Here is a 26,222-nt window from a genome sequence, read left to right on the forward strand (position 1 = left end):
ATCGCTTAAAGAACTCGATTACCATCTCTTTAATGTCGTTACTATCTTCTACCCACTGGCCATCATCGTTTTTCAACGTGTTGATACGATTACGCCACCGTCGTACTAAGGTACTAACCTGAAAATAGGAGGTGTTGCGATCTCCGTCGCGAATAAAATCAACTCTAGATTTCTGGTACCATAGTAGCTCTTCTCGTTCCAAGATTTCGTCTAGTTCCTTTCTCAAACGTGACTCGAGTTTTATGAGATGATTCTGTCTATGAGCCGAAAGTTCACGCTAACAACCTTCGATTCGAGCAGACAGTTCTCTTTTTTTTTCGAAAAATATTGCCAAACACATCTTCATTCCACCGCTGTAATTTGGTCGATAAATCTGATAATTGTGATACTAAAGTATCTCCCGTCTTCCAGTTGGATTCTATAAACTCGGGAAAATTCTCATGGGTCATCCAAGCTGCTTGGAAACGAAAAGGTCGTTGGACAGAGCTTAGCGGCGCAAATCCGTTTGGAGAGATAAGTAAAGGGCAATGATCAGATTGGAATGCAGGGAGATGACGAACACTGGCATCGCTAAAATGAGTGCTCCATTCACTATTACATAAGGCTCTATCGAGGCGGGCACTTTGACGAGTTGTAGCTGAGTTTCCGCGGGCCCAAGTATGAGCCGGACCAGAAAATTCTAATTCAATTAATTGGCAGTTTTCTATCCAATTGTTAAAGAGGGCGCATCGACGAGCCATATTTTGATCTCCTCCGTGTCTTTCATTCAAAGAACGAGTCTCGTTGTAGTCACCAGCTAGCATCCAAGGATGTCCATTAAAGCGGGCAAATTGTTCAAGTTCAGTCCATAATTCCATCCGGTTAGAGGGGTTCGGGCTAGCATAAACAGCCGAGAAAAACCAGGGTATATCTCCATTACGCGCTACTTCAACAGTAATATATTGTGAATGCTCCTTCACCGGTTTGACAGTGACAAATTCAGATCGCCAATAGAGCCATATACCTCCACTAAACCCGTTGGCATCAACCCGAGAGTGACCGGTGTAGCCAATAATTTTCTGAATTTTCAGAGCATGCTCGCCATTCATGTGAGTTTCGATGAGTGCAATAATTGACGGCTTGTAAACCTTAACCACTTCTTTCAGTGCATTAATTTTATTCTTATTTCCCGTCCCTTGTATATTCCATACCATACAGGTAATGGGGGACGAATTTGGTGACAAAGCAGGGATTCGATCCGACATATGGAAAGGAGCGTAAAGTAAATTTGTTAGATAAGCTCGACTTACCATCGAAAGCACTTGATTAATGTTCCATGGTATCGACATCTCCAGCTGGAGATTCGATGGGTCCTCCTGGATTGATTTGAAGCTGAGATCCATTATCGGGCATTCCCGTACCATCACCCCCATATAAGGTGCGAGAATCTCCTTCCATACTGATATCGACATCGTCTGTGATGGTGGGATCATCTCGAACCGAGGATGTTGAGGGAGGTAACGGATTTGTGGGAGCTTGAGGTCTAAGTAGGATATGTGGGGATCCATTCTGTCCAGTCGTAGTCAGAATAGAAGTTGAGTTTTTTGTAATTGTAGTAACAGGGGAATAGCTTTTGGGTGGATTGTTATTAATTGGTGTAGCCTTTGGAGTATTAGAAATATCTTGTAGAATATTAGGGGAATAATTTGGAATGATCATATTACTGGTAGATGGATTATTTTTGGTAATTGGAATGGATTTTGTGGAGCGGAAATTGTGACGAGATTGGGAAGGATTTTTGCTAGCTTGTTTATTATGGGAATTAGTCCTCTGAATATTTTTGGTATTATTACCTAAATTATTTTTAGAAGAGAATTGAATAATTTCCTTAGATAAATTAGGTGATTGCGAGATTACCGGGATATTTTCTTGATTTTGCAAGATCTCAAATCTTGAACCTTGCCTTGTTTGATTTTTTTCGAAATTGAAAATTGTATTGCCGTGAATGGATTGACCGGCGGACTGGACTTGTTTTCCCTGTGCATTGGCGGACTTCTTTCTCTGAGGCTTTGTAACTATCATTCAGTTACCAAAGTCGTCTTTCTCCTCCGGTCTAAGGCCTGCTTCAATAGAATTGGCACTCACTACTGGGACTTCGACATATCCCTGTGTCTCTGTATGCGAATGAGCACTATCTTCAGACCCTTTATTTGCCCGAACAGGACAACTATCAGTACTATGTCCTAATATACCACATTTGAAACAAATCATTTTCAATCCTTCATATTGAATACAATGAACCTTGCCATTTAATCGAAATTTGGACAGGAGGGGTTTGGTTATGTCGACTTCTACGCTCATACGCGTAAATTGGCCGCGTTCTGCAGCTGCAGTATTCTTATCAATTCGTAGCACCTTCCCAATTCTCGTGCCTATTTTCATCAGAAAGGTTTCGTTAAAGTATTCAACGGGTAGATTTGGTATACGAACCCATGCCGTTAGGAACTTTATACTGTCTTCAGAGGGAATGAAATTAGGAATCCATTTCCTGATGGTCAGATAATGATCATCTATCATCCATGGCCCTTGGGTAAGAACGAATTCATAATCTTCCTTTGACGTGAAACGAGCAACGTAATATGAACCCGTTAGATCAGTGAGTGTCAGCTACCCACGTATTGACCATTTAGCCTGGAGCTTCCGCATAAGAGAGAGATAACCTATGTTCTTATCGAACATTTTGATGATGAGGGAGTGTCTCCATGGTTTTCGTAACTTAGCCTTCTCTTCCTTTGTTAGGGTTATACGGGGACATATAGCGTCGTCCTCGTCTAATAGTTCTTCACTGTCGTCATCAGAATCAGAATCATCCTCATCCAGGGACAAATCTTCAAATATATACGAATCTGAACCAAAGCCTTGTACCGTATCTTTGTAGGAGAGGGACGGTCTTGAATGCTTTGATTGACTATCACTCTCTGGGATGGAATGTGGGATGAAGGGAACTGTTGAGGGAATAGGTTGTGAGGGACTATTCATGAACTCAGTTAGATGCATAGTTTTACGTTTTGAATTTTTTGTATTGGATACAAGAGGGATTTCACCTTCCCTAGAGGAGGGTTCGATGTCTTCAGTAGGTTGCGGGGGTATGGGGACCCCCGGAGGGAGGTCATTGCCGGAGATGTTCATTCAGGGAAGACTCCAAGATTTAGAGAGAGAAAGATTTTATTTACAGAGTAGTATTTGTTAAAAACTCTAAAATTACCCCATCATAGATAACATGAGTTAACGTAAAATAAGCAAATTATTTCATTATTTTGATAATTCCTAATTTAAAACAAACAAAATATTCCGACGAGTATACATATACCAATTCTCCCGGCAACCTCTTTCGCTTGCAATTTTAACTTGTGAGAAAATTCTGATAACAAACGTTAGTATTGTTGTGACTAGACCATACATCAACGTATGGAGTTATTATCAATCATATGTCATGGTACGATTAAGCTATTTAAAGTACTTTCGTGTAAGGTATTAAGAATTTATAACTCCCTCCTATTTTATACGATCTTTCACATTGATTTTGGACCAATATTTAGTGGACTGGTAATATGTGATGGAAAATAAAAGTATGAAAGAGAATGCGGGGTTAAGGAAACTGGAAGATCTTTGTGAATTTTCCATTTTAGGAAATGTGGAATATATTAGTGAATAGGAGGGAGCAGTATACAAATGATATAAGTGCAGTTCTTTTAACTCATTAATTATATATTATACGGAGACACCTTTACATTTTTCAGATGCAAAAATCCGCATTTTGTACAAACTCACTTAAAAACAGAACACTATTTAAGTACCGTGCAACGCACGGGTATGAAATCTAGTATATAATATATCATATCCCTTTTTTGTCACGTGTCATTACTCATTATGTTACTCGCAATGTATAAATGATTTTATACACCAAGTATAACCATAACTTTTTCGGTGCACAAATTCTTGTTTCAGACCGACACTTTTGGTCTTATTTGTCAGACGGATAAAATGTTGCCACTTTTTAAGAAAATGTAACCAATTAATTCACAAAATGTTATGACTAGAGGTGTCATTTTTTACCCTGAAAATGATGTGAACAATAATGGTAACATGTTATAAAAAAATAAAAACATTTTATTGTAAAATGATGACATGTTACCGCCTTATTTCAGACCAAAAGCAATGATTTTAAGAAAAACGGACTCTTTTCGGTGACGTCATTCCACTTTTTAGCATAAAATCAAAAAGAGATGATAAAGTTACTGTCCAACCGTAACCAAATCTACACATCGAAGACAAAACAAACGTTCCGTATATCTCTACTAATCAACACAAACGCGTTTAATTAATTGATAAACTAACCCCACAACACAAGTCCACAACATTAACTAAACAAACTACTCTTAATTACAAAGCAAGCACAGAAATGTCTTCCCCCTAAAATCTCGCTCATTTGTATGCAACTTCAAACCTTTGCTTTGCGCGTTCCTACTTGCTTCGTTGACCCAACTTACTCTTTACCCCATTTGACTGCTACTCTTCATTTCTTTCTTGCCTTTGATTTATTCCTCCTATACACTATACATGCAACAACAACTTCAACTTTCATGGGTTTGATTTGGTAATACCCACCTTTTTTTTTACTCCATCTTTTCATTAATCTGACTTAGTTTTATTACTGCTCTACTGAATGCCCTAAGTTTTTATGATGTTATATGTTAATCATAGATGTGGGGTGGATTGAATTGAAGGGGAGCATCTAAAGATTTCTGGGTTTTGTTTTGTTGTTTGAATTTGATCCATTTTTTGAGGGTTTTATGCTGTATTTTCATGTGGGTTTTGTAAAGTTGTCTGCTTTATGCTGTTGTAAGCTTGTTTGATTCACATTGAGCTTTAGTTGGATGTTAAATGGTGTTTGTTTGAGTTTTATCAATTTTTGGGTTGGATTTTGCAATTGTTTGACTTTTAGTGGGTTGCAGTAAAAAAAAAAAAAAGTGATCTTGATCTTAGATCTTGATAAATTGAATTAGAGATTGGTAGCATTGGATCTTGATAATTGGAGGAATAGATGGGGAATACATGTGTAGGGCCTACTGTTTCTAGGCATGGTTTCCTGCAAACAGTATCAGCTGTAGTTTGGCGAAGCCGGCCAGATGATGGTGCTTCGGTTTCTAATGGAGAAAGCAATAGTGAATCGACTCCTGCGTCTTCTGTTACTACCAATGAACCAACATTGCCTTTGCGTACCCAGAGTGAACCCCCTAAGCAAGTCACAATGCCGAAACAAGAACCTGAGAAAATCAGTGTGCCTCAATCGGAGGTTCAGCAAATGGTGATTCCCAAGGCTGAAGTTGAGCCAGTTGAACAAGCGAAACCAAAGAAGCCTCTTCATTTTAAGAGAGCACCAAGTGCTGGGCTTCGGGTGGAATCTGTTTTACTTAAGAAGACAGGCAATATTAAGGAATTTTACTCATTAGGGAGGAAATTAGGACAAGGGCAATTTGGGACGACATTCATGTGTATAGAGAAGGCTACTTGTAAAGAGTTTGCTTGTAAATCAATAGCAAAAAGAAAGCTTCTTACTGATGAGGACGTGGAGGATGTAAGAAGGGAAATTCAAATAATGCACCATCTTGCAGGGCACCCAAATGTTATTGCAATAAAAGGGGCTTATGAGGATGCTGTGGCAGTTCATCTTGTGATGGAAGTTTGCAAAGGGGGTGAGCTATTTGATAGAATTATTCAACGTGGACATTATACTGAAAGACAGGCAGCTGAGCTTACCCGAACAATAGTTGGAGTTGTGGAAACCTGCCATTCCTTGGGGGTAATGCATCGGGACCTCAAGCCAGAGAACTTCTTGTTCGTTGGTCAGGAGGAGGATTCACCCCTTAAAACAATTGATTTCGGGCTCTCAATGTTTTTCAAGCCAGGTAGTGAATGCTCTCTTCCCATTTTCTATATCTCGGCTTTGACGGTTGTGAGTTGTGACAACTTGAAGCAAAAAAATGAATTTCTTATGCCTGATCAACTCTAGAAACTACCATTCGCTTTTGTTTGACCCTGAATGGAAAATGCGATGTGATTCACATGGGTATCATATATGTTTTGGCTTGAAAGTTAAAAGAGTATTGATGCAATGTTTTGACGTATTATGTACCAAAAAAAAAAAAAATGTTTTGACGTATTTCATTTCCCATTTTCTTACAGTTTTTTTTTTTTTTTCTATTTCTATATGTTTTATGAATTCTTGCTATGTTGTTTATTTAAAGGATCCCTTAATACAATCATGTCAGGCAAGTTCCCAACTATTTTCAATAGTTGTCTTAGTTGTCCGAGTTTGGTAACTATTCTTACAGTTGTTGTACCTTCGCCTAATATTGCAGGCTTCAGTAGCTTAGGTCTGTAATGTGCAACTTTGTTTGTAGATAGCGCACCATCATAACGTGTGGAACAAACTAGAAAATTAGAGCCAAAACTTTCTCTCATATAATTTCAGTACATTGACCAGATCTATTTCCTCGTCCAGTTGAGTAAAATGATTCGTTCTCTGATTTTAGTGTACAATGAAATAACGCATAATGACTCGCTAAACTGTCCGTGTCTTATATAGTGAACTAGCAATCCTTGATGCAATTATCATTGTGAGTCATCTGAAAACGCATTTCCGTATTTCCAACACTAGGAAATTTTCTTATATATGCCCCTCTTACCTTGTCAGAGACGGGATCCTTTGGGGTAATGCGTTATTGTTGTCTTTATATGTGAACAGACAATGATGAGTCACTGTGCTGCTCTCTTTTTTTGTTATTGATTTGAGTATGTATTCTCTGGATTTCACTGATGTTACTTCGTCTTATTACACCGAGCAGGTGAGAAGTTCACTGATGTGGTTGGAAGCCCTTACTATGTTGCCCCTGAAGTTCTACGAAAACGTTATGGTCCAGAAGCAGATGTATGGAGTGCTGGGGTGATAATTTATATTTTACTTAGTGGAGTACCTCCATTCTGGGGCGGTGAGAATTTCTACCTTTAGCTAAATATAAGCTGTTGTTAGAAACTAGGACCTACAGTTCAACCAAAGTTTGATACTGTTGTAACATATTCTTGACAATTTAGATATTACATGTGCAGAAACTGAGCAAGGGATATTTGAACAAGTCCTTCATGGTGATCTTGACTTCTCTTCAGACCCTTGGCCTAGCATCTCAGAAGACGCAAAAGAGCTCGTGCGAGGAATGCTTGTTCGTGATCCCAGAAAGCGACTTACCGCACATGAAGTTCTATGTGAGTGACCGAGTTCTTGCAATATTTTTGTTCCTCCGATTTCTTGGAGTTCAGCTCTCGGCTGTTGGACAAACTGGCTCCACCATATTTTCAAGTGTTGTGCTTGTGCTTATATGCTTTTGACATGCAATGACTAATGAGTACATAATATGGATTTCGTTCTTGATATATGATTGCTCGTGTATGTAGTATTGTTGATGTCAGAGACTAAAGGTTGCATTAAGAGTGATATGGAATTCGTATGATACTTCATGAAGGCATGATGATTATTGTGTTTCCTGTCTCTTTTCAGAGCTTCTTTCTGATTTAGCCAAGTCTGCCGTTTAATTTATGAATCCATTTCAGTTCAGCAGTTCAAAATGTTGCAAATAATTTTTAGTAGGGAACATATTCTTCTCAGCAAGGCTAGTAGAGCAATTGCAGGAATAAAGAGGCTTTCCTGAACATTCTGACTTGTTTAGACTATTTTCTTATAATTTTTAGGGTTACATACTTTAATGGGGTAAGATTGGATACATTCGACCTCTTGTGACCTCACCATTTGCGGGACTGTGTGGCAATGGGGTAATGTTGTCGTGTCTGGGTGTCAGCTATTTCAGGGTTCTTTTATACCTTATGCACTGCTGAATTTTCTTGCAGGCCATCCTTGGGTGCAAGTTGATGGAGTGGCACCTGACAAACCTCTTGATTCTGCTGTTTTGAGTCGCTTGAAGCAATTCAGGGCCATGAATAAACTCAAGAAAATGGCTCTTCGAGTAAGTCTTTGAACCTAGAAAGAACCATTGATGTCAGGATAAATCAATGATAGTGTACTTTGTAAGAGATGTAGTCTATGGAAATGCTGACGATTCAGCCGAAAACATTTTTGATTAATTACAATTTTCTGATCCCTTGTGAATTAATAGGTTATCATTGTTGTAGGTGATTGCAGATTGCATGTCCGAAGAAGAGATTGCAGGTCTGAAAGAGATGTTCAAAATGATAGACGCAGATAACAGTGGCCAAATCACTTATGAAGAACTCAAAGTTGGACTTGAAAAGGCTGGTGCCAATCTCAAGGAGTCTGAAATTTATGATCTAATGCAAGCGGTAAGTGTAGTGTCGATATCTATAGATGTGTGAAAATGCATGTCAATATGTTTGTATAGTTTAGCCATCTTAACTTTGAAAAGTCACATGGATTAGGTTTGTCTCAACTATTGAGAAGTCACAATACCCAAAGCCACAAACACTCTTCTTGTGATTAGAGCGTAACTGCTTGCCTTCAGCACATCACAAGATCTAGATTTTTTGGAGATCCGGGCAGGCTTGACATTATTAATAGCCTCGAGGGAACAATTTCTCTGTGATATGGTCATTTATGCTATACAATAAATTCTTGATATGAAAAGGAAGATTGTAGAATCAGGCAGTTAATGTGACAGCAGAGGCACTAGTATATGATTTTAATTCATACTCTTCTCCAAAGATGCTGGGACAAGATATCAATCCCTACTCTTGCTTGCATGTTTTTGTTTCAGATAAACTCCATACACTTCGGTGCACTTGTTAAAAGGGTATCCCAGGCTTCATGGAGAATGTATTTCACTGTACTTGTAGGAGGCTAGATGACGAACTACTACATCCCGAATTATCTTGCCCATTTGACTTAGTGGTCAATCGGCACAACTAATCCCTCCGTCAGTCCGTCACCATTTAGAAATGCCCAACTTACTTCGAAACATGGTGAAGTAATGCAGAAAAGTAGAATTTAGTTTTCATTTACTCCACTTGTATCTGGCCGCCCTTTGATCAGTCTCCTTGCTGAGCTCTTTTTTTTTGTGTGTGAAAGGAGCCACAAAAAGGATGTGTTACGCTGACAGGTTTTTAACCTGAGTGTCTCCATTCAGTAACTTTACTATCTAAGCTATCTTATAGTGTCACTTGCGAGTTCTTCACATCTAAGTTATGCTTGTTACTGGTTATAGGCCTGAATTCAGGGGAATTGGCATTTTGTATAGTGAGTGTCGAACAAGTTGTAATCCTTTTCTCTTCAAGGCGACAAAGATCTTGGTTTCTTTTCGTTAGTGTGATTAAGAGTATGTCTCTCTCCTTTTAATTAGAAGACATATATACCTGATCGATCATATTATTGTTTGAAATATAGGCTGATGTTGACAACAGTGGAACAATTGATTATGGGGAATTCGTAGCAGCAACATTGCATCTAAATAAAATTGAGAAAGAAGATAATTTATTTGCTGCATTTAATTACTTTGATAAGGACGGAAGTGGTTATATTACTATCGATGAGCTTCAACAAGCGTGTGAGGAGTTTGGTGTACAAGACGCAAGACTGGATGAGATGATTCGAGATGCTGATCAAGACAATGTAAGTAAATCTGGAACATCAAAAATGTCTTTTTTTTTTTTTTTTTTTTTTTTTTATATATATATATATATATATATATATATATATATATAGTTTTTTATTCGTTATGTAGATACACTTGAGGCAACTTGAAATTAGTCATTTTAGGTCAATTCGAGTAATTTTGAATCACATGTTTTTAGCCCGGTCATTTCAATTAGGATTGATTTGAGTTCAAGTGAGGTATTTCCTGATCGGATTGATTCGTGTTTTAGACTTTCCGCCATACTGGGGCCGTTTGTTAGGATCTCGAGTTTGGGCATTCTAATCACGAGTAAGTATATCTGAGGTTTACTTTTAATCATAATGATGGTTATACGTGTTCCACTTGCAGGATGGGCGTATTGACTACAACGAGTTTGTTGCGATGATGCAAAGTGGAAATGCAATGACAGTCGGAGGTAAGAAAGGCCAAGATAGCAATTTAAATGTGGGGTTGAGGGAAGCCCTGAAAATTTAGCTGCAATCTGCGTGCCAAGAACCGTGTTTTGTCGTTGCCCCCTTACATTTTGTGAAATAGCATATATTTTCATTACTAGAGACAGTTAAGTCCCGCTTTGGGAAATGAGGTCGTATAGCGAGGATGATGTTCATATTTTAAGGTTGTGCTTGTTAGCATGTACTACTATTATTTTTAGTGGCTTTTGCTACTACAAAGGTATTGTTGCCAAATTGAAGTTGAGGAAAAACTGGGTTGGTTCTTTGATATTGTTCCATTGTACATTTTGTTAACATGGTACCTTGATCATTGAATTGTTAATTTGTCCATCCAACTAACGTAACTCAAATTACAGCAATTACTATCAAAAAAAAAAACACTACAGCAATAAAACTAGAAAGGAATTGCTAATATGGATATAGACTTGTAATATAGTTGAAAATTACATGACAAGATTTTGTTAATAAATGAAAAAAAAATTGAAGTTTTTTTTTTTTTAGATTTGATAAACAACTGAAAACACATAAATTTGTTTCAATAGGATATTCGTCTAAGATTTTATTTTTACTTTACATTAAAGATAAATATATTTAAAATGGTATTTAGAGCATGCGTAGTAGGGGCGTTCCAAGAGCTCTTCATGGTGCTCTTCCCTACAATTGGAGAGCGCAATAAAGATGTTTTTTCCCTACAATAAGAGCTCTCCAAAAAGAAAGAAGGTGCTCTCCATGAAAAAAAAAAAAAAAATGAAGAGGGGCTCTCTTGGTACTCTTGGGGAAGAGCAAATAAGAGCACTTGGTTTGCTAGCTCCATTTAATATGTGAGTGAAGAAATTTATTTTGCAATTTTTTTTTTTTAGTGTAAACATAAAAAAGTGGGTCCAATATTTTAGATAGAGAGCACATTTAAAAGTATTATTATTGTAGAAGAAAAATGTATAACATCGTTCTACTCTACTATGGGCTAAATCTAGATCATATCAATGATCTTGCCCAAAAATAGCATAAAAATTTATTACTAAACACACTAAGTATAAAATCCTCAATCATTGCCAAAAATATATACGGAGTACAATCTATAATTATCTCGAAATCTTGATATGGCTTCATATATTCCAAATCTCGAGATGTTGATATTTTGCATATATTATTCTGCAAATTATCTCATATATTAAACAAAGATATAAAAAAACTCACTGCCAAAATTAACTTGATTAATAAACTTGCAAATAGTATTCTGCAACTTATATATATAGGCGTAGGATATGATTGCCAATATATACTGAATTTCTACACAATAGAATAAATTATATTAACATACAATCATCCAATACTCATGGCGGCATCACAATCTCGACGCTTCAACTTTATCAAAGATGTCAACATTCAACAACGCCGAGGAAACTTGGAGGTTGAAGGTTAGAGTTATCAGGCTCTACGATGTACCATCATGGACCAATCCCAAAGAGATGAATCGAATAGAGATGGTGTTCTTGGATGAAAAGGTAATGTAACTTATGAAGGAGTTATGTCCACTGTCCTATACGAATTAACTCACTTAAGTCTATGTAATCGATATGCTTTGCTAGAGGCCAATGTCGATTTGACACGTAAGGAGGTTTACGTATCTGGTAGTCATAAGTGGGCCTATTAGGTCACACACAAAAGGTACGAGATTAGTATAATAATTATAAATCAGACTTATAATTAATACTAAGAGCAAGTACAATGGTTTAGCTTAGGGACTTGCTTGCAATTTCTTAAAATTACAAGCTAATGGCTAAACCATTGGAGATAGCCAAGTAGGATTGCTTAGGTTGAGCAACTAGCTTCATTAGGCTAGTAGCTTAAGTGGTCCCACTAAAAAAAAACAACCAATAAGAAATTAGTTGGATTCAATCAAGCTAGTATAAACAAAGCTAAACCATTGTCTAAGTTTGGTAGTTGTAGCTTAACATTTGATGTGGCAAAGGTAAACTAGTTACAACTAGCTTACCATTGGACTTGCTCTAATAGGGCTCTAATATGGATTAGGCCCAGCTGCGCTACGCTAGGGTTAATAAGATAGCAATAGTGTATCTCACCTATATAAGAAAGGGTTTGTGTGACAAACCCTAATTATTCCATTCAGTTTAGTCAGACAAAAACTGTGAGAAAAAACATAAGAGAGAAAAGGGGTTTTCTCCAAGGCTTACTTCATCCCTTCAGTACTAGCATACGAGGCGCAGATTAGTACCTGTGTGGATACCGGTGGAGGCATCACAAGTGGGGTGCTTATTATTTGTCTGGGTTCGGATTTCTACATCAAATATACTTCTTATTATCGTTATTATTCCGTTGCGCTAAGAGGTATGTGATTCATCTTATTTTCTATGTTAATTTGTATAATATTTGCGATTAGATCCGGGCTCATAGGGTGTACAAAACCCTGAAGTGGTATCAAAGCTTTTGTCGCGTAGTATTATTCAAATCGACTTGAATCTTGCCCCATAATTGGATATGGGAGATTCAATTGATATGATGAATATGAATATTTGTAGATCTATTAGAAACATGTTTAGGGTGGTTTCAATTTGCGAATTTAATACTGTAAATTATGAAATTGGATTTTATATAAACCCTAATTTTGAATTAGAGTATATTTTGCCCTAAAATCGTTTTTTCTAAAACCTTGAGATGTTATTTCATTATTGATGATGAGCCCTAATATTATTAAGGCAAGACTCGAATGAAATAGGATGAAGGGAGGCCAAAACCATGAGCTAAGAGTCGAAAAACATGGCTTAATTGATTGGTTTAAAAGGTTGAACAAATCGGTTTAGCATGATAACAATTGTCGAAATTTTTTTGACTAGTATTGATCTGTTTTTTGTGTTAAACAGACCGGTTCCAGGTTAATTGGACACTAATTGTCAGGGAACCGGTTTAAGGTTTTTAAAAACCGGTTTATTTCAATGCGAACCGTTCTGTTTAACATTATAGCACGTTTAGCATGTTTTAGCTCGGTTTTCGATTTAAAAGGAATGGTTGGACTGTGTTCTTTCCGGTTCCGAGTTGGGAAGGCCAATACCAGTTAGGAACCGGTCATATTATGGTCGTGTCCGCCTGTTTTCTATCAAAACCTATTGATTTTATTTGAAAATCGCTTTTTTGACCTTGGTTTTGTTGTATTTTGTCTAAACATTGAATTGATTATGATTATGAATTGTTTTACAATTACAAATTATTTTGCACTTGCTTTATATCTCAAATAGGGAAAATGGTTTCTTTGGTCGGGATATTAAAGCAATCCTTTAATATATCAAGTCTCGTTTGTTTTGGATGAATTGTTCAATTAAATTACAGTTATGAATTGCACAATGACTTGGTTATGATTGAGAATTGTTTTATGAATCATTTTGGGCATTTACTTTCGTATCTCGAATTAAGAAAATCGTTTCTTTGACCAGGATAATGTTGTCATGCCTCTTTTGTGTATATTGATGAATTGTTCATCTAAATTACAATTATGAATTGCCTAATGATTATGAATCAAATTTTAGATATGTTTTTCCCAATTTCCCGGGTCGGGAAAATGAGAAAGATTCTCAATTAAATAGCGATTATGAATTATCTCTTGATTATACATCATATTATGGGTCTTTTAAATTTTCTCATTAAGACATGTGATGTATGAATAATTATTGTTTTAGACTTGTATGGCTAAAACTGGTATAACTTTGAGATTATGGCTCAATGTTAAAGCTGGAATTGGTACAACTCTGAGGTGGTGATAAAGTTATAGTTGAAGTTGGTATAACTTTGAGATTATGGCTCAATGTTATAACTGAAACTAATACAACTTAAGTCACATGTCAATGTTATAGCTAAAGCTAGTACAACATTGGACTAATGTAGTTGACCTAGTGCCATAGTTAGGACTCGTATTGCTTTTATCCCTCATAAATATTAAGCATTGCCTTTCCATTATTGACCACTACAATAAGTTTGCATCGTTGGTTAAAGTGACTGTCAAAGCAGTGCTTTGCCGATTATGTGAATTGAGTAGATGGGTAACAGTTTGCATCGTTGCTTAAAGTGACGGTCAAAGCAGTGCTTTGTCAATTATGTGAATTGAGTTGTTACTCATACGGTGCAATTTGGTTCGCTTAACATGGTTATCAAGTCGGACTTGGGCTTTGAGGCAAGGAGTTGGTGTCATATGATGACTAACCGACAAACCGAGAGTTACATGGAGATATAATTGACATGGTGATGTCTACCTAGACATTTGTGGTTTGGGCGATGAGCCAAAGCTCACTTAAATCACAAAGTGTTTAGGATCTTGGAATATTGTTCATGTATGAGGGTTACATGTTCGATTTATTATCTTAAATTGTTTAAGATTAATTATTAATTATCGTTTCATTTTACATGTATATTTTGGTTATATTTTGTCTACATTATCACATTCTTATAAAGATGATTTTGAATTGTTCAAATTCATAGATTGGTATCTTGAGAATTGTTCTTAGTACTAGAGAAAAGATTTTTCCTTATAAAGGGAATCATTTACAAACTAGAACCAATGCTAACATACAGTTTGGGCTGTATGGTAAGAGTCATGAAGATGACTAGATGTACCAAATATTTCAACCGTCTAAATTAAGGAAACGTTCCCGTTAAGTGAGAAAGGTAAAGCTAAGATGGTCCGATTAGTCCATATATCATTTGATGACATAGTTATACCGATAATCTGGAATGATTGGATACTTCTTGTGCTAGATAAAATTAGCAACTGAAATTGTTTCAATTATGCCTCAAGTTAAAGTGAGTTCATTATGATGTAACTTGACCATTAGCTTTCTCACCAAATAACATGAGATGTTAAAGACGATTGAATGTCGTATCAAAAAAGTCTAATATTAATAATCTTTGAGTTTATTAAGAAGAAGACTTGAGATATTGACTTAGCCGGTGGTAAAGGTGAGTGAAAGCGCAATCGTTGTCAGACCCATACCTTAGGCCAAGTCTGAAAAGGGTACGTAAATAATTTAGAGCATTAATATAATGATAGCATTCACTACTACATTGTGATCCTGTAGCAACACTCCTCTATTGTTGCATTATGTTGTATAAATGTTGCTTTAGAGTTTATGCAACACTTAATGAAGTGCTACATAAAGTTTTGTTGCATTAGCTCATTGCAACACTTAATGCAACACTTTTCAAACTAAAGCAACACTTTTATAAAGTGTTGCATATGTTATATTTATGCAACGCTTTTTTCAATTTCAAAGGCAACATTTTTATTTGCTAATGCAACACTTCTTGTGAAAAAATAGCAACACTTCTTGAATTAATGCAATACTTTTCATGTTGAAAAGCAACACTTATAACAAACAAATGCGACATTTTTGTTTTGTAAACGCAACACTAGTTACGTCCAATAACAACACGTGTAATAAACAAATGCAACACTACTTTATCCAAAGACAATACTTAATTGTAATTCTCACTAATTGTGCATTCAATTGCAAATCATTCCAAAATTGCAATAGATTCAGTCTCAAAATGAATGTCAATTACATTTCCAAAAAGAATCAAAAGTAGAACTTCGCAAATGTTTAAGTAGAAAAATGTAGCAAATGTTTAAATAGAACAAATGAGTAACGATTATTATATTAAAAGTCTTCATTGTTGTATTTTGGACCATATGTATGTTGCCACCCGAACAGAAAATCAACCCACAGCAAAATAGTAATACCTCAAATGTAACCTGTAACGTAACAAACGGAACACAATTAGATTTGAGGATCGCGGAATATTTAAAGCCTTTGATTGTGCCTTATTAGGAAATATAATGCGGAGTAACCAAAGGACGGATTAACATATGGTTGATGAAAGGAAAGTTAGAGGTAATCCCATGTGCATAACAATAGTTATCAACAAATTACAAGCAAAAACTCAAATGGGAACAACAGGTTGTAATGCGAGAATTGCATCAGAGAATCAATATCAGATTATATCTGATCTTATTACTAGCTAATACAGCTTGTCACCCTAGAGAAAGTTAAAAAAAAAAACAAGCAAACCAAATGATTAACCCCAGCCAATGCCGACAAGCGGTTGATTCAATCAGTAAATCATAGCCATCTCAGCCAGGAAGCTAATTAAACCCATTCGTAAGTGAAGCCTGATCTTGTACTCGGACACTCGCCCACCCCAACTATAACCATATTGACACTAAAATCTAACCACATCAAATAATTAAAATAAACTATGGATTCCAATATGTTAAAAACTGTCACATTATATGTGAACCAATACTTCACATATGTTTTAAACTTTCATCACACTAGCTAAATTGGCTACACAAGTGTCGAAAGATCTTGTATAACACAGTCAGATAATATTGACACCTAAAGCAGAAGCATGACTTTACATATTCATTATGACAACAAGAGATCTAAATCCACGGAAGCCCGGTGTATATCAGCTAGAAGCTAATGATATTCTTTACAATTTCTTTTTGGTAGGAACTAGCAACTACTGTGAACGTCACTATAAGGGTATGCCTAGGCTGCCAAAAGTAAGATCACATAGAATAATAACAAATGCACTTCCTGCCTTCCAATTAATAGAGCTTTTGCAACCTTGGTCAAGCATAAGCCATGTTAAATGTGACAAGCCTAGCCAACAAATCAGAATGTTAAATCTGATCTTTAACCAATTCTAAATGAAAAGGGTACACTTTAACCAAAATGTTTCCACATTAAAACAGGGGGCAATTCTCATCAATAACTCCTCACATTCATCGGCAAGACTTACGGGAGAAAAGAGAGAAAAATAAAGAATCAACAAAGAAGAAGATATATACATACCTATATATATATATATATATATATATATATATATATATATATATATATATATATATATATATATATATATATACCTCAAGATAAGTACTCCTTGACAACTTCTGGAGGTAGCCTTTCTAAAAACTTTGTCAGTATTTGCTCTCTCATTAACTCTCTTTGATTTTCAATATCTTTTTCCATGCTTTCTAACTCGGTCTTCCTCTTGAGATATTCTTCTTCATGTTCTTTGTTTCGGCTACTTATTTCGTAGTCCATGTCTTTCCGCAAATCTTCACATAGACTAGTTTTTAGAGACTCCAAAATTTCCACTGGAACCACATAAGACGTTTGTGTACCATTCACCTCCTTTAACTTTTTATTAGACACGCCCCTGCCAAATAATCTATGACGACCGTCATATTCCTTGCCCATGACACCCAAAAATGGGCCTGGTTGGCATTCCTCATCATCAGGTACATACGTCTTCATTTCTGTCTATAATTAGACAGTCACTCGTCAAAAAAAATTCTCAAAGCATCATAGTAACTATAAACATGACATGATTGATTTACTTACTATCTTTCTTTTTGTATCGTCATACGACTCTTTGTACTTTCTTCCTATTTTTGTTTCACGAGTATGCTCAAACATCTCTTTGTCTGGATTTTCATTTGTCTGTAAATTGAGCAAAAACTTAATTTATGCTTCAGTTAATATCATCTACGGTTCATATAACTGATGACAACCATTAAAATTACCAGTTCCTCTCGTATAACTACAAAACTTTTTGGGCCAGCGGTGTGCATATTTTTATGAGCCAACCGACGATCACGGTTACGAGAGCATCGCCTCTGCACATTAGAGCAATGCATAGATAGTGAAACATACTAGCGTAGTTAAAGATGATTTCTATAGCATATACAGCTAGGCAAAAAAATTTCAGATTAATAAATTCAAGTATAAGGGGTTGAATATCACCTTCTCAGATTTCTTTTTCCATGTGGCAAGTAATTTTAGAAAGTCGTCATCAGGAACTAGGTTAGATCTGTTTCTCCACCTACTTTTATCATTTTTATACCTGTAGAAATGCTTCTTCTTGAAACGACATTTATGGACTCTTCAAGCATCTCTAACAGTCTTCATCACCCAGTCTTTACCTTTATCTGGTACTATATATTTTGTCTGCATAAAATAAAATGATTTCGTATAAGTTTGAAAAAAATAAATGGGCGCTACTGAATTCAAATAAGCTGTAATTTAAAGGAGGCATACCAAGACATATGCCCACAATTTATCTTTGTTAGGGACTTTCCGCCAAGAGTCAAAAACTAAGGGTGCATAGGTATAATCTCGATCTAATGTATCTGAAAAACTAGAAAATTAACCTACAATGTTTTGTTTCTGAACTATGGGACCAACTGGTTGCCCAAACTCATTTAGAATAATGGCCACCCTTTTCTGAAGTGGTCGCGTGTGCACATCGTGTAACATGGTTGGTCCTCTTGTACCGCCTTCCGAGATAGCTAGGAGAAGTATATAAGATAAAACATCATATAATATACAATATTCATAAATATATATATATATATTATTTAAACAAAACGTACAAGAAACAAATATTAATTTACCAGCTAATTCAAGATCTCGACTATCCAAGTTTATTTCCTCACTCTCATCTTCAGGATCTTCCTCTTCATCGCTATGTGACGTATCGGAGTTCTCTCCTTCACTACTACTATCAGTTAATGCATCTTCTCCAAAATATTCTGCTATAAGTTGATCTCGTTCCAATTGAGATGAATTTTCATAGTGAACTGCATGTTTTGTTTTTAAATAGTTGAGTGAAAAAAGTAAATAAATTAACTTAGGATAAATAAATCTTCAAATGATTACCTCCCATGTTATTATCTCCCTCAGTAGGGGTGAAATGTGATGGTTGATGAAAATCAGTACTCATTTCTTCGTCTCTTTGCAACTGATTTCTCTTCAAGATCAACTCAGCCATAGTCATCTCTCTAACATCATTTTTCTGGTTAGGGTTTACATTAGATACATCGTCCTGCCTTTGACGTGTCTGATCTTTGTCAAAGAGTTGCTGGAGCTCGAACCCTTGCTGGTGTTTGTTAGCTTGACCTTGATTTCTCAATCTGCTATAATTGGAGTATCTCGTCACTGACCTAGGAGGTATATATTGTGCACGTTGTCGACTATCAGACTTAGAAACCTGCATATTCATAAATAGGTGGACATAAACATCCTATATATAGATAAAACTAGTGAAAAAAAAACCTGCATATGAAGTTAGTGATGAAATTTTAAGGGAGACAGGAAAATAGTTCTGAAAATTTGGCAGCAGATTGGGGATAAATCAGATTTGCAAGAATTTCTTTTGGTTAGGTGACAAGAAAATAGTACTGAAAAGTTGGCAGCAGATTGGGGAGCAGGTGGGTTTAATATTAAAGATCTTACATCTTACTTGTTGGCTCAATAAAATCTTTTGCAGACCTGGATCAGTAGGAGTGTGAACCCTCATACAGATGCTGAAAAGCTTACTGTACTAAAACTATAACCATAACCGCCCTACAACAATAAAATATGAACAATGAAAAAAAAATATGTAGACTTAGGATACCTTTTTAGGAACTTCCGCAAGTACATGATCATCCTCTGCCTCATTGTTGGTAGGAAAATAATCCAGATCATCTTTGTCGGAATGACATGTTCTTCCTGATCTATTATGTTTTCGTCTTTTGCTCTCGCTACTTTCCACCAGGCTTGTCGACAACTGTAGCAGATTCTGTAACCCAAGCTGTTCCAACCTTACCTTATTTTGAGCGATTCTTGCAATTCGAACTCTCTCATATTCATTCAAGCGTAATTGTTGATCGACTTTTCCCATTTTCAGGCTTAATATACTTCAATTGCATTCAAGTTTCCACAAAAAAAAAGCATCAGACAAACAATCAAATTTATTATAAATAAAACTACAAAATGTCACATAAATTAGCACACAATAATCAAATACGACACACTAAAAATGTATAAATACTAGATTGACACTACTCATCATTCCTCATCGTTATGTTCTTCCTCAGCTTGCATTCAGTCCCATAAGGTGTCATCATTGTCGTCACTGTCAACATTAAATCAAACAAATTATTAATGTTACCCAAGACAGTATTAGCATCAACAACCGTAGGATCTATATCTTCTCTTGACAATCTAATATTCTCTTGAGGTTCCACATGCCCATCACGCATTATAAGGTCATTATTAGGTTCTTCATTTTCAATGTTATAATCAAATATGTCTCTTGGAACCTTAGTCATGACATATTGCAACCCATCTACAACTGGATCTGCCACATAAAATACTTGATGCACTTGGAATGATATTAAAAACGGATCATCCACTGAACAATATTTGTTCACATTAACACAAGTCATCCCATATTCATCTTTCTCCACTTGATACCACTCACAACGAAACAAAACAACAGTAAACTTAGACCAATAGTTGAGCTCAATTATGTCTAGAATTGCACCATAATACGTAACATCCCCATCAACAGGATTTTTGTCTTTAGAGCTAGCAAAACTTGAAGTTAAAGCAGAGAGAGTTACTCCACTATTTTGTGTTTTGCATCTGGCATCGCGTGATTTCGTATAAAAGTCATAACCATTCGCATAATATCCCTTGAACCTTTTAGCTGTAGGAGTAGGTCCTTTAGCAAGCCAAAATATTTGGTCAGAAATACTGGTTTGGGTCGCCTTTTCTTTCAACCAGTTTGGGAAATCATGACTATGGTGCCGTGCACGTTTCCATTTACTTTTCCTTCGTTGACAGTTCACAACCACTTCATGTTCTCTACATAAATTCACAAATTAAAAATTAAAAGCAGACATATATTAATTAATGCCTATGAGATAATGTTAGTAATTAAATTATATGTTAAAGTTACTTACTTTATGCACTGTTCAACCTCTTGACTATCTGAGTTGAATAATGAGTAACGATGCGCCTGTGCAGCTACTTTGGCGTCCAGAGTAAACACCCGTCCATTTCTTTGCTTATTTCCTCCCAAAGGATGACCACAACTTGTAAAAATTGTACTGTCAAATACTTCTGTTTCATTAGCTGACATGTCAACTGTGCTTCTGTTATCTCTTGTCTTGCCCCCGTCCACGTACCGAGAGCAAAAATTCATGCATTCCTCAATCAAATAACCTTCTACAATAGATCCTTCTGGACGACCTCTATTTCGCGCATATGATTTCAATTGACAAAAATATCTTTCAATGAAATACATCCCACTCCCTTGCACAGGACCCCCAAGTCTAATTTTCTCTACTAGATGAATGGGCATATGTACCATGATGTCGAAGAAGCTTGGGAGAAATATTTTTTCTAAGTCACGTAATATTTGGATAATTTCATATTCTAAGTAATCAAGTTCTTGTTGATTTAGGGCTTTACTGTACAGTTTCCGGAAAAAATTTCCTAATCTAATCAAAGGAACAACCACATGCCTGGGAAAGCACCTTCTCACAGCAACTTGAAGTAAGTAATGTAAAATGATGTGAGCATCATGACTTTTATATCTTGAAACTTTCCTTTGCGCTAAATTCACACATCGCGAAATATTAGAGTCGAAGCCATAAGGAAGTTTTGAACCTTTCAAAGCACGACAGAAGATATCCTTTTCTTTTGTAGACATGGAATAACATGCCTTTGGGAAAAAGACATGTCTCTGGTCTTCTGACAATTGAGGCTGTAGATCCTCTTTAATACCCATATCTAATAGGTCAAAACAAGCATTTGGATGATCCTTACTCTTACCAGAGATATCCAATAAAGTTCCCAGTACATTGTCAAAAAGATTTTTTTCAATGTGCATTACGTCTAGGTTATGCCGACATTTATTGTGTTTCCAGTAAGGCAATTAAAAAAATATAGACTTCTTCTTCCATGGGCAATTACTTTTGTTCTTTTGCTTTTGTTTCTTCCCAAAACAATTCACAAAATCAGACAACTCTTCTAATACATGAAATCCTGTCAGGGGTCTGGGAGGGGGTCTTTCTTCAAATTTACCAATTAAAGACTTCTTATCACGGCGCAAAGGATCATTAGCATCTAAAAATCTGCGACTACCCATATAACACATTTTTTTTGCTATGCTTCAGATATAAGGAGTCAGTTTCATGGTTACAACTTGGACATGCAAACTTCCTTTTTGTTTTCCATCCCGATAAGTCGATAACATTGAATTACCCGGAAAATCACTAATTGTCCATGTCAAAGTAGCATGTAACTTAAATGATTCATTCCTAAATTTATCATATGTCTCCAGCCCTACATTCCATAAATCTTTCAATTCCTCAATTAAAGGCTGTAAGTATACGTCAATGTTATTCCCTGGACCCTCGGGACCGGGAATGAGCATTGATAGCATAAAATATTCCGGTTTCATGAACATCCAAGGTGGCAAATTGTAATTGACCAACACAACGGGCCATGTATTGTGACATACACTCATAATTTAAAATGGATTAAACCCATCAGAAGCCAAACCTAACCTTACATTTCTAGGTTCATTAGCAAATAAAGGGTATAGCGAATCAAATTCCTTCTAAGCTGACCCGTCCGCAGGGTGTCTTAGATACCCATCTTTAGGACATTTATCAGCATGCCATGTCATAGCTTCTGCAGTTTCTGAATTCATATATACTCTTTGCAACCTAGGTTGTAGTGGAAAATGCCATAATACCTTTGCAGGTATTTGACGATTATTCTTAGTGTTTGAAGTCTTATTAGATTAATTCGCTTCACATTTTTTCCACTTAGAGGCATGACAATTAAAACACTCTTCAGCATTTTCAAACTCTTTCCAAAATAGCATACAATCGTTAGGACACGCACATATTTTTTTTTTATAATCAAGACCCAAATCCCTCACAATATTCTTAGCTTCATTGAAGTTGACCAGAATTTTTGCCTCCGGAACCATGTCTCTTAGCAATTGGAGGAGATCATTGAATGCCACATTACTAATTCCATGAACTGTCTTGTACAAAAATAGTCGAATGATAAAAGACAGTTTTGAAAAATTCTTACAGCCCGAGAATAATTCCTGTTGACCCTCTTCTACCAACTTGTAAAATTTTTTAGCTTCATCATTCGGACCATCTTGTACGTTAGTGGGACCTTCAAAACAACTTCTAAATCTGTCGCCTAACAATGTGTTGGTATTGTCATTGAAATTTGGTTCTTCATCAAGGGTTTCAACTATGGATTCAGTTGATAAAGGAGACTCTCCATGAAAGGTCCAAACATAATAATTCTCAACAAAACCAAATGCTTTTAAATGATCATACACCTCATGTCTTCGTAACCAATATCGGTTTATACACCTCTTACATGGACATCTTATTTGACTCCCATGAACACCCTTAGAAAATAACATATTAAGGAACTCAATGACTCCATTTTCAAACTGCAAACGTCTAGCTATATACATCCAACTTCTATCATTCCTCATCCTCTGAATTCTGGATTAAATAAGCACAAATCATATACTTAAGCATGTAAAAACAGTAACTGCTTGGAGAATGGTAGGAATGATGAGAAATTTAGGCATTAATTTGTTTAAGCATGTAAAAATAATACATTTAGTATTTTAAATTTAAATAATAATTGTCTATGATTGCCTATTGTATTATGACCCACTCTTTTTGTTATTCTTGTTGTATAACACAATATTATAAGCAATCATAACATCAAGTAAATCATGTGTCAGCAAAATGAGTAGGGCATTTACATCAGACTATTGCATTAAGAAACAACGGATTGAAGAGAGGAGATAACAGACTTACAAGAGCACAACAAGCAAGTTCAGATAAAATGAAGAGAGTGCGTGTTTCGGCTGCCTCAACTATCTTACTTCAGCAAATATATAACCTTAAAATGAACAGAGAATACTTCATTCGTTAGATACCCTATAAACTGTCTTAATTAAGCAACTATATTTAGCATCCTAAATATCATAGAGAATCACATCAGACGCAACAAAAAGAGTTACAAAAAATCGTGCTTCACGTTTTTATATGACACAGTGCATAATACATCATTCAAGAAACAATGTCCGCAAGGAAGAGTTAAAAATAATTGTTTCAATAATCAATTATGACGAATAAACAATGTCTGCAACGAAGAAATTACAAGTAAAAGTAGGGATGGTCATCAAATCAATTAAGCATCAGTCCCAGCACAACCACAAAACCACGATACATAGTTACATGCAACCTGTGGACAATGGGCCCATGGGGGCGCTTGGGAGAACAAGCGTTTGCATTTGTGGAGTCGCCACCAATTTATTGTGGAAAATTGGAAACCGTTCGAATAACTCGTGCCATGTCAAGACACAAAGTAGTGACATGAACACCAAGAACTCGTTACCCTTAGCATTCTATGTCTAGAATGACTCTCGTGGATGCCAATGAACACGGATGTTCACAGAGATCTGGAGTAAGGGGTGAGGGTACGTATTAGGAAGCTCTTTTGATCAAACACCTAATCCCGCCAACCTCGATAGCGGCCTCTACTAATGATTAGGGAAGATTGTCCATACTCGATATATTGTCGATTTATATGCATGCAATGCAACATCCAACGTTTTAATCCTAACATGTGAGAATTAATACTAAGTCGGTGAACACGTAATTTAACATGCATTTGGGTCAAAGTAGAGATTTAGGATCGATTACATGTGAAAACATACAATACAATACAAGACAAGAAAAATAAATACAACAAAATAAAATTACAATAATTACATTGGATTAAACGATTTATGTCGAAAATACTTCTAAAACGGATAATTTGAAAAAATAAATAAATAAACAAATTAACGAACGGGAATTAAGGGTGATAATACGAATAGTAGTTAATTAATACGTAAGCTAAAACTAGGTCAAAGCAAGACGGGAGTTCAGAGACAGAAATCAACCAGGAATAGGCGCAGCAGTTGCTGCGTCTGTTCCTTGGCTCAGTTCTGGCTGTGAAGCCGGAATTGCAAATCATTAATGTTAATTGGTGATTTTAAGGCTTGATTATGCTATTTGACTCGGGTGAAAGTGATTAGCAGGTTATTTACATGTGATTAATGGTCATCAAAGCAATAAACATGGATGAAACCGATTAATACGAATTAATTACATGATTAAAAATGGTTAATTATCAAATTAAGGATTAAACAGAATAATTAGGTGAAATATGACGAATTAATGATGGACGTGATGATAAACAGGTAAGAATATATCAAAGGTCGAATTCCAGAAACTCAATATGAATGAATCGAATCTCTACAACCCGGCTTGACTTTAATGACGAAAACCCGCAAATATTGGTTATTTGGGATTTGAGTCGAGAATTAATGATAAATTATATGTTAATGATGATGAAAAATATGTTAAATTATCATGTGAATGAAATAAGAACAAACAAAGACGAAAGAAAACAAAAGGACGAAACCAACAGAGGACGAAGGAAGAAGAAGAGAATCAAGAACGGCGACAACCTCAGGAAGAGGCGCTGCAAATGCTGCGTCCTTTCCAAGAGGCGCAGCAGTTGCTGCGTCCCTTCTCGACGTCTGTCTCCTGTTAATCCGTAAAAAGGGTTTAAACAAAGGGTTTTAGAAATCGGTTTTAATTGTATTTTGACATAAATCTTACAATATGATTACAACAATAAAGAACAATAAATGAAAGAGAGATTTACACCCTCAGACTTACATGTTTGACGAAACGAGATGAACTAAGTTTACGATTAGTGATGCTCAACTTGAATGTAGACGAAAGTGCCCTCGTAAGAGGAAAAAGACTAAGATTGATTAAGTTGATTATTGTGGAGTTGGTCAAATTGGTCGGTCATGCAAAACGAGGCTGGTACTCAGAAAGATCCGAGCTTACATGGTCGAATGTTCAAGCACGTAGACACCAAAAAGTAAGAACGTGGTCTAGAATGCAAAGGGAGAAGAGAAGGGTTGACACTCGCGTGAGAAATATGTGAGACCGAAGGTCTCTATTTATACTAATCACGTGGAGGAAGTAGGGTTTTCGGAGAAACTTTGGAAGTGAATCTCGAAAAGATATGAAAAGATACGAAAAATACGCAGAAAAGGACTTGGGAAGAGGCGTAGCAGACACTGCGTCTCTTGGAAGAGGCGCATCACT

At 36.1% G+C, this 26,222-nt stretch overlaps 3 protein-coding genes and 1 long non-coding RNA gene across 4 annotated transcripts in view; 1 reads left to right on the forward strand and 3 right to left on the reverse strand.

The window, feature by feature from the left end:
- Positions 1–272: 272 nt before the first annotated feature.
- Positions 273–1,193, reverse strand: LOC141649573 (uncharacterized). Its single transcript, XM_074458258.1, has one exon. The coding sequence runs from the start codon at positions 1,191–1,193 to the stop codon at positions 273–275; it is 921 nt and encodes a 306-aa protein (XP_074314359.1).
- An 868-nt stretch (positions 1,194–2,061) lies between these two features.
- Positions 2,062–2,556, reverse strand: LOC141649574 (uncharacterized). Its single transcript, XM_074458260.1, has one exon. It carries the CDS (start codon positions 2,554–2,556, stop codon positions 2,062–2,064), a length of 495 nt encoding a protein of 164 aa, XP_074314361.1.
- Positions 2,557–4,279: 1,723 nt separating this feature from the next.
- On the forward strand, positions 4,280–10,418 carry LOC141647909 (calcium-dependent protein kinase 1-like). Its single transcript, XM_074456279.1, has 7 exons — positions 4,280–5,948; positions 6,888–7,031; positions 7,150–7,302; positions 7,942–8,057; positions 8,224–8,391; positions 9,449–9,673; positions 10,047–10,418. The coding sequence occupies exons 1-7, from the start codon at positions 5,084–5,086 to the stop codon at positions 10,170–10,172; spliced, it is 1,797 nt and encodes a 598-aa protein (XP_074312380.1). The 5' UTR covers positions 4,280–5,083; the 3' UTR covers positions 10,173–10,418.
- A 9,199-nt stretch (positions 10,419–19,617) lies between these two features.
- Positions 19,618–26,222, reverse strand: part of LOC141646247 (uncharacterized) — a 69,420-nt gene continuing 62,815 nt past the window's right edge. The window contains exons 2-3 of the long non-coding RNA XR_012545457.1: positions 23,865–23,949; positions 19,618–19,907 (exon numbers count right to left, since the gene is read on the reverse strand). This is a non-coding gene — a long non-coding RNA (uncharacterized LOC141646247). The remainder of the gene's footprint in view (positions 19,908–23,864; positions 23,950–26,222) is intronic.

Source organism: Silene latifolia, chromosome 3 (assembly GCF_048544455.1).
Source record: "Silene latifolia isolate original U9 population chromosome 3, ASM4854445v1, whole genome shotgun sequence".
Lineage (NCBI taxonomy): Eukaryota > Viridiplantae > Streptophyta > Magnoliopsida > Caryophyllales > Caryophyllaceae > Silene > Silene latifolia.

What these genes read in the sequence shown, in the direction of transcription:
- LOC141649574 (XM_074458260.1), bottom strand. Translation starts at nt 2,556, where the DNA reads ATGATAGATGATCATTATCTGACCATCAGGAAATGGATTCCTAATTTC.
- LOC141649573 (XM_074458258.1), bottom strand. Translation starts at nt 1,193, where the DNA reads ATGGTATGGAATATACAAGGGACGGGAAATAAGAATAAAATTAATGCA.
- LOC141647909 (XM_074456279.1), top strand. Translation starts at nt 5,084, where the DNA reads ATGGGGAATACATGTGTAGGGCCTACTGTTTCTAGGCATGGTTTCCTG. An exon ending in TACCGCACATGAAGTTCTAT is followed by an intron (nt 7,303 to 7,941) that starts GTGAGTGACCGA and finishes ATTTTCTTGCAG; the next exon opens with GCCATCCTTGGGTGCAAGTT. An exon ending in TTTATGATCTAATGCAAGCG is followed by an intron (nt 8,392 to 9,448) that starts GTAAGTGTAGTG and finishes TTTGAAATATAG; the next exon opens with GCTGATGTTGACAACAGTGG.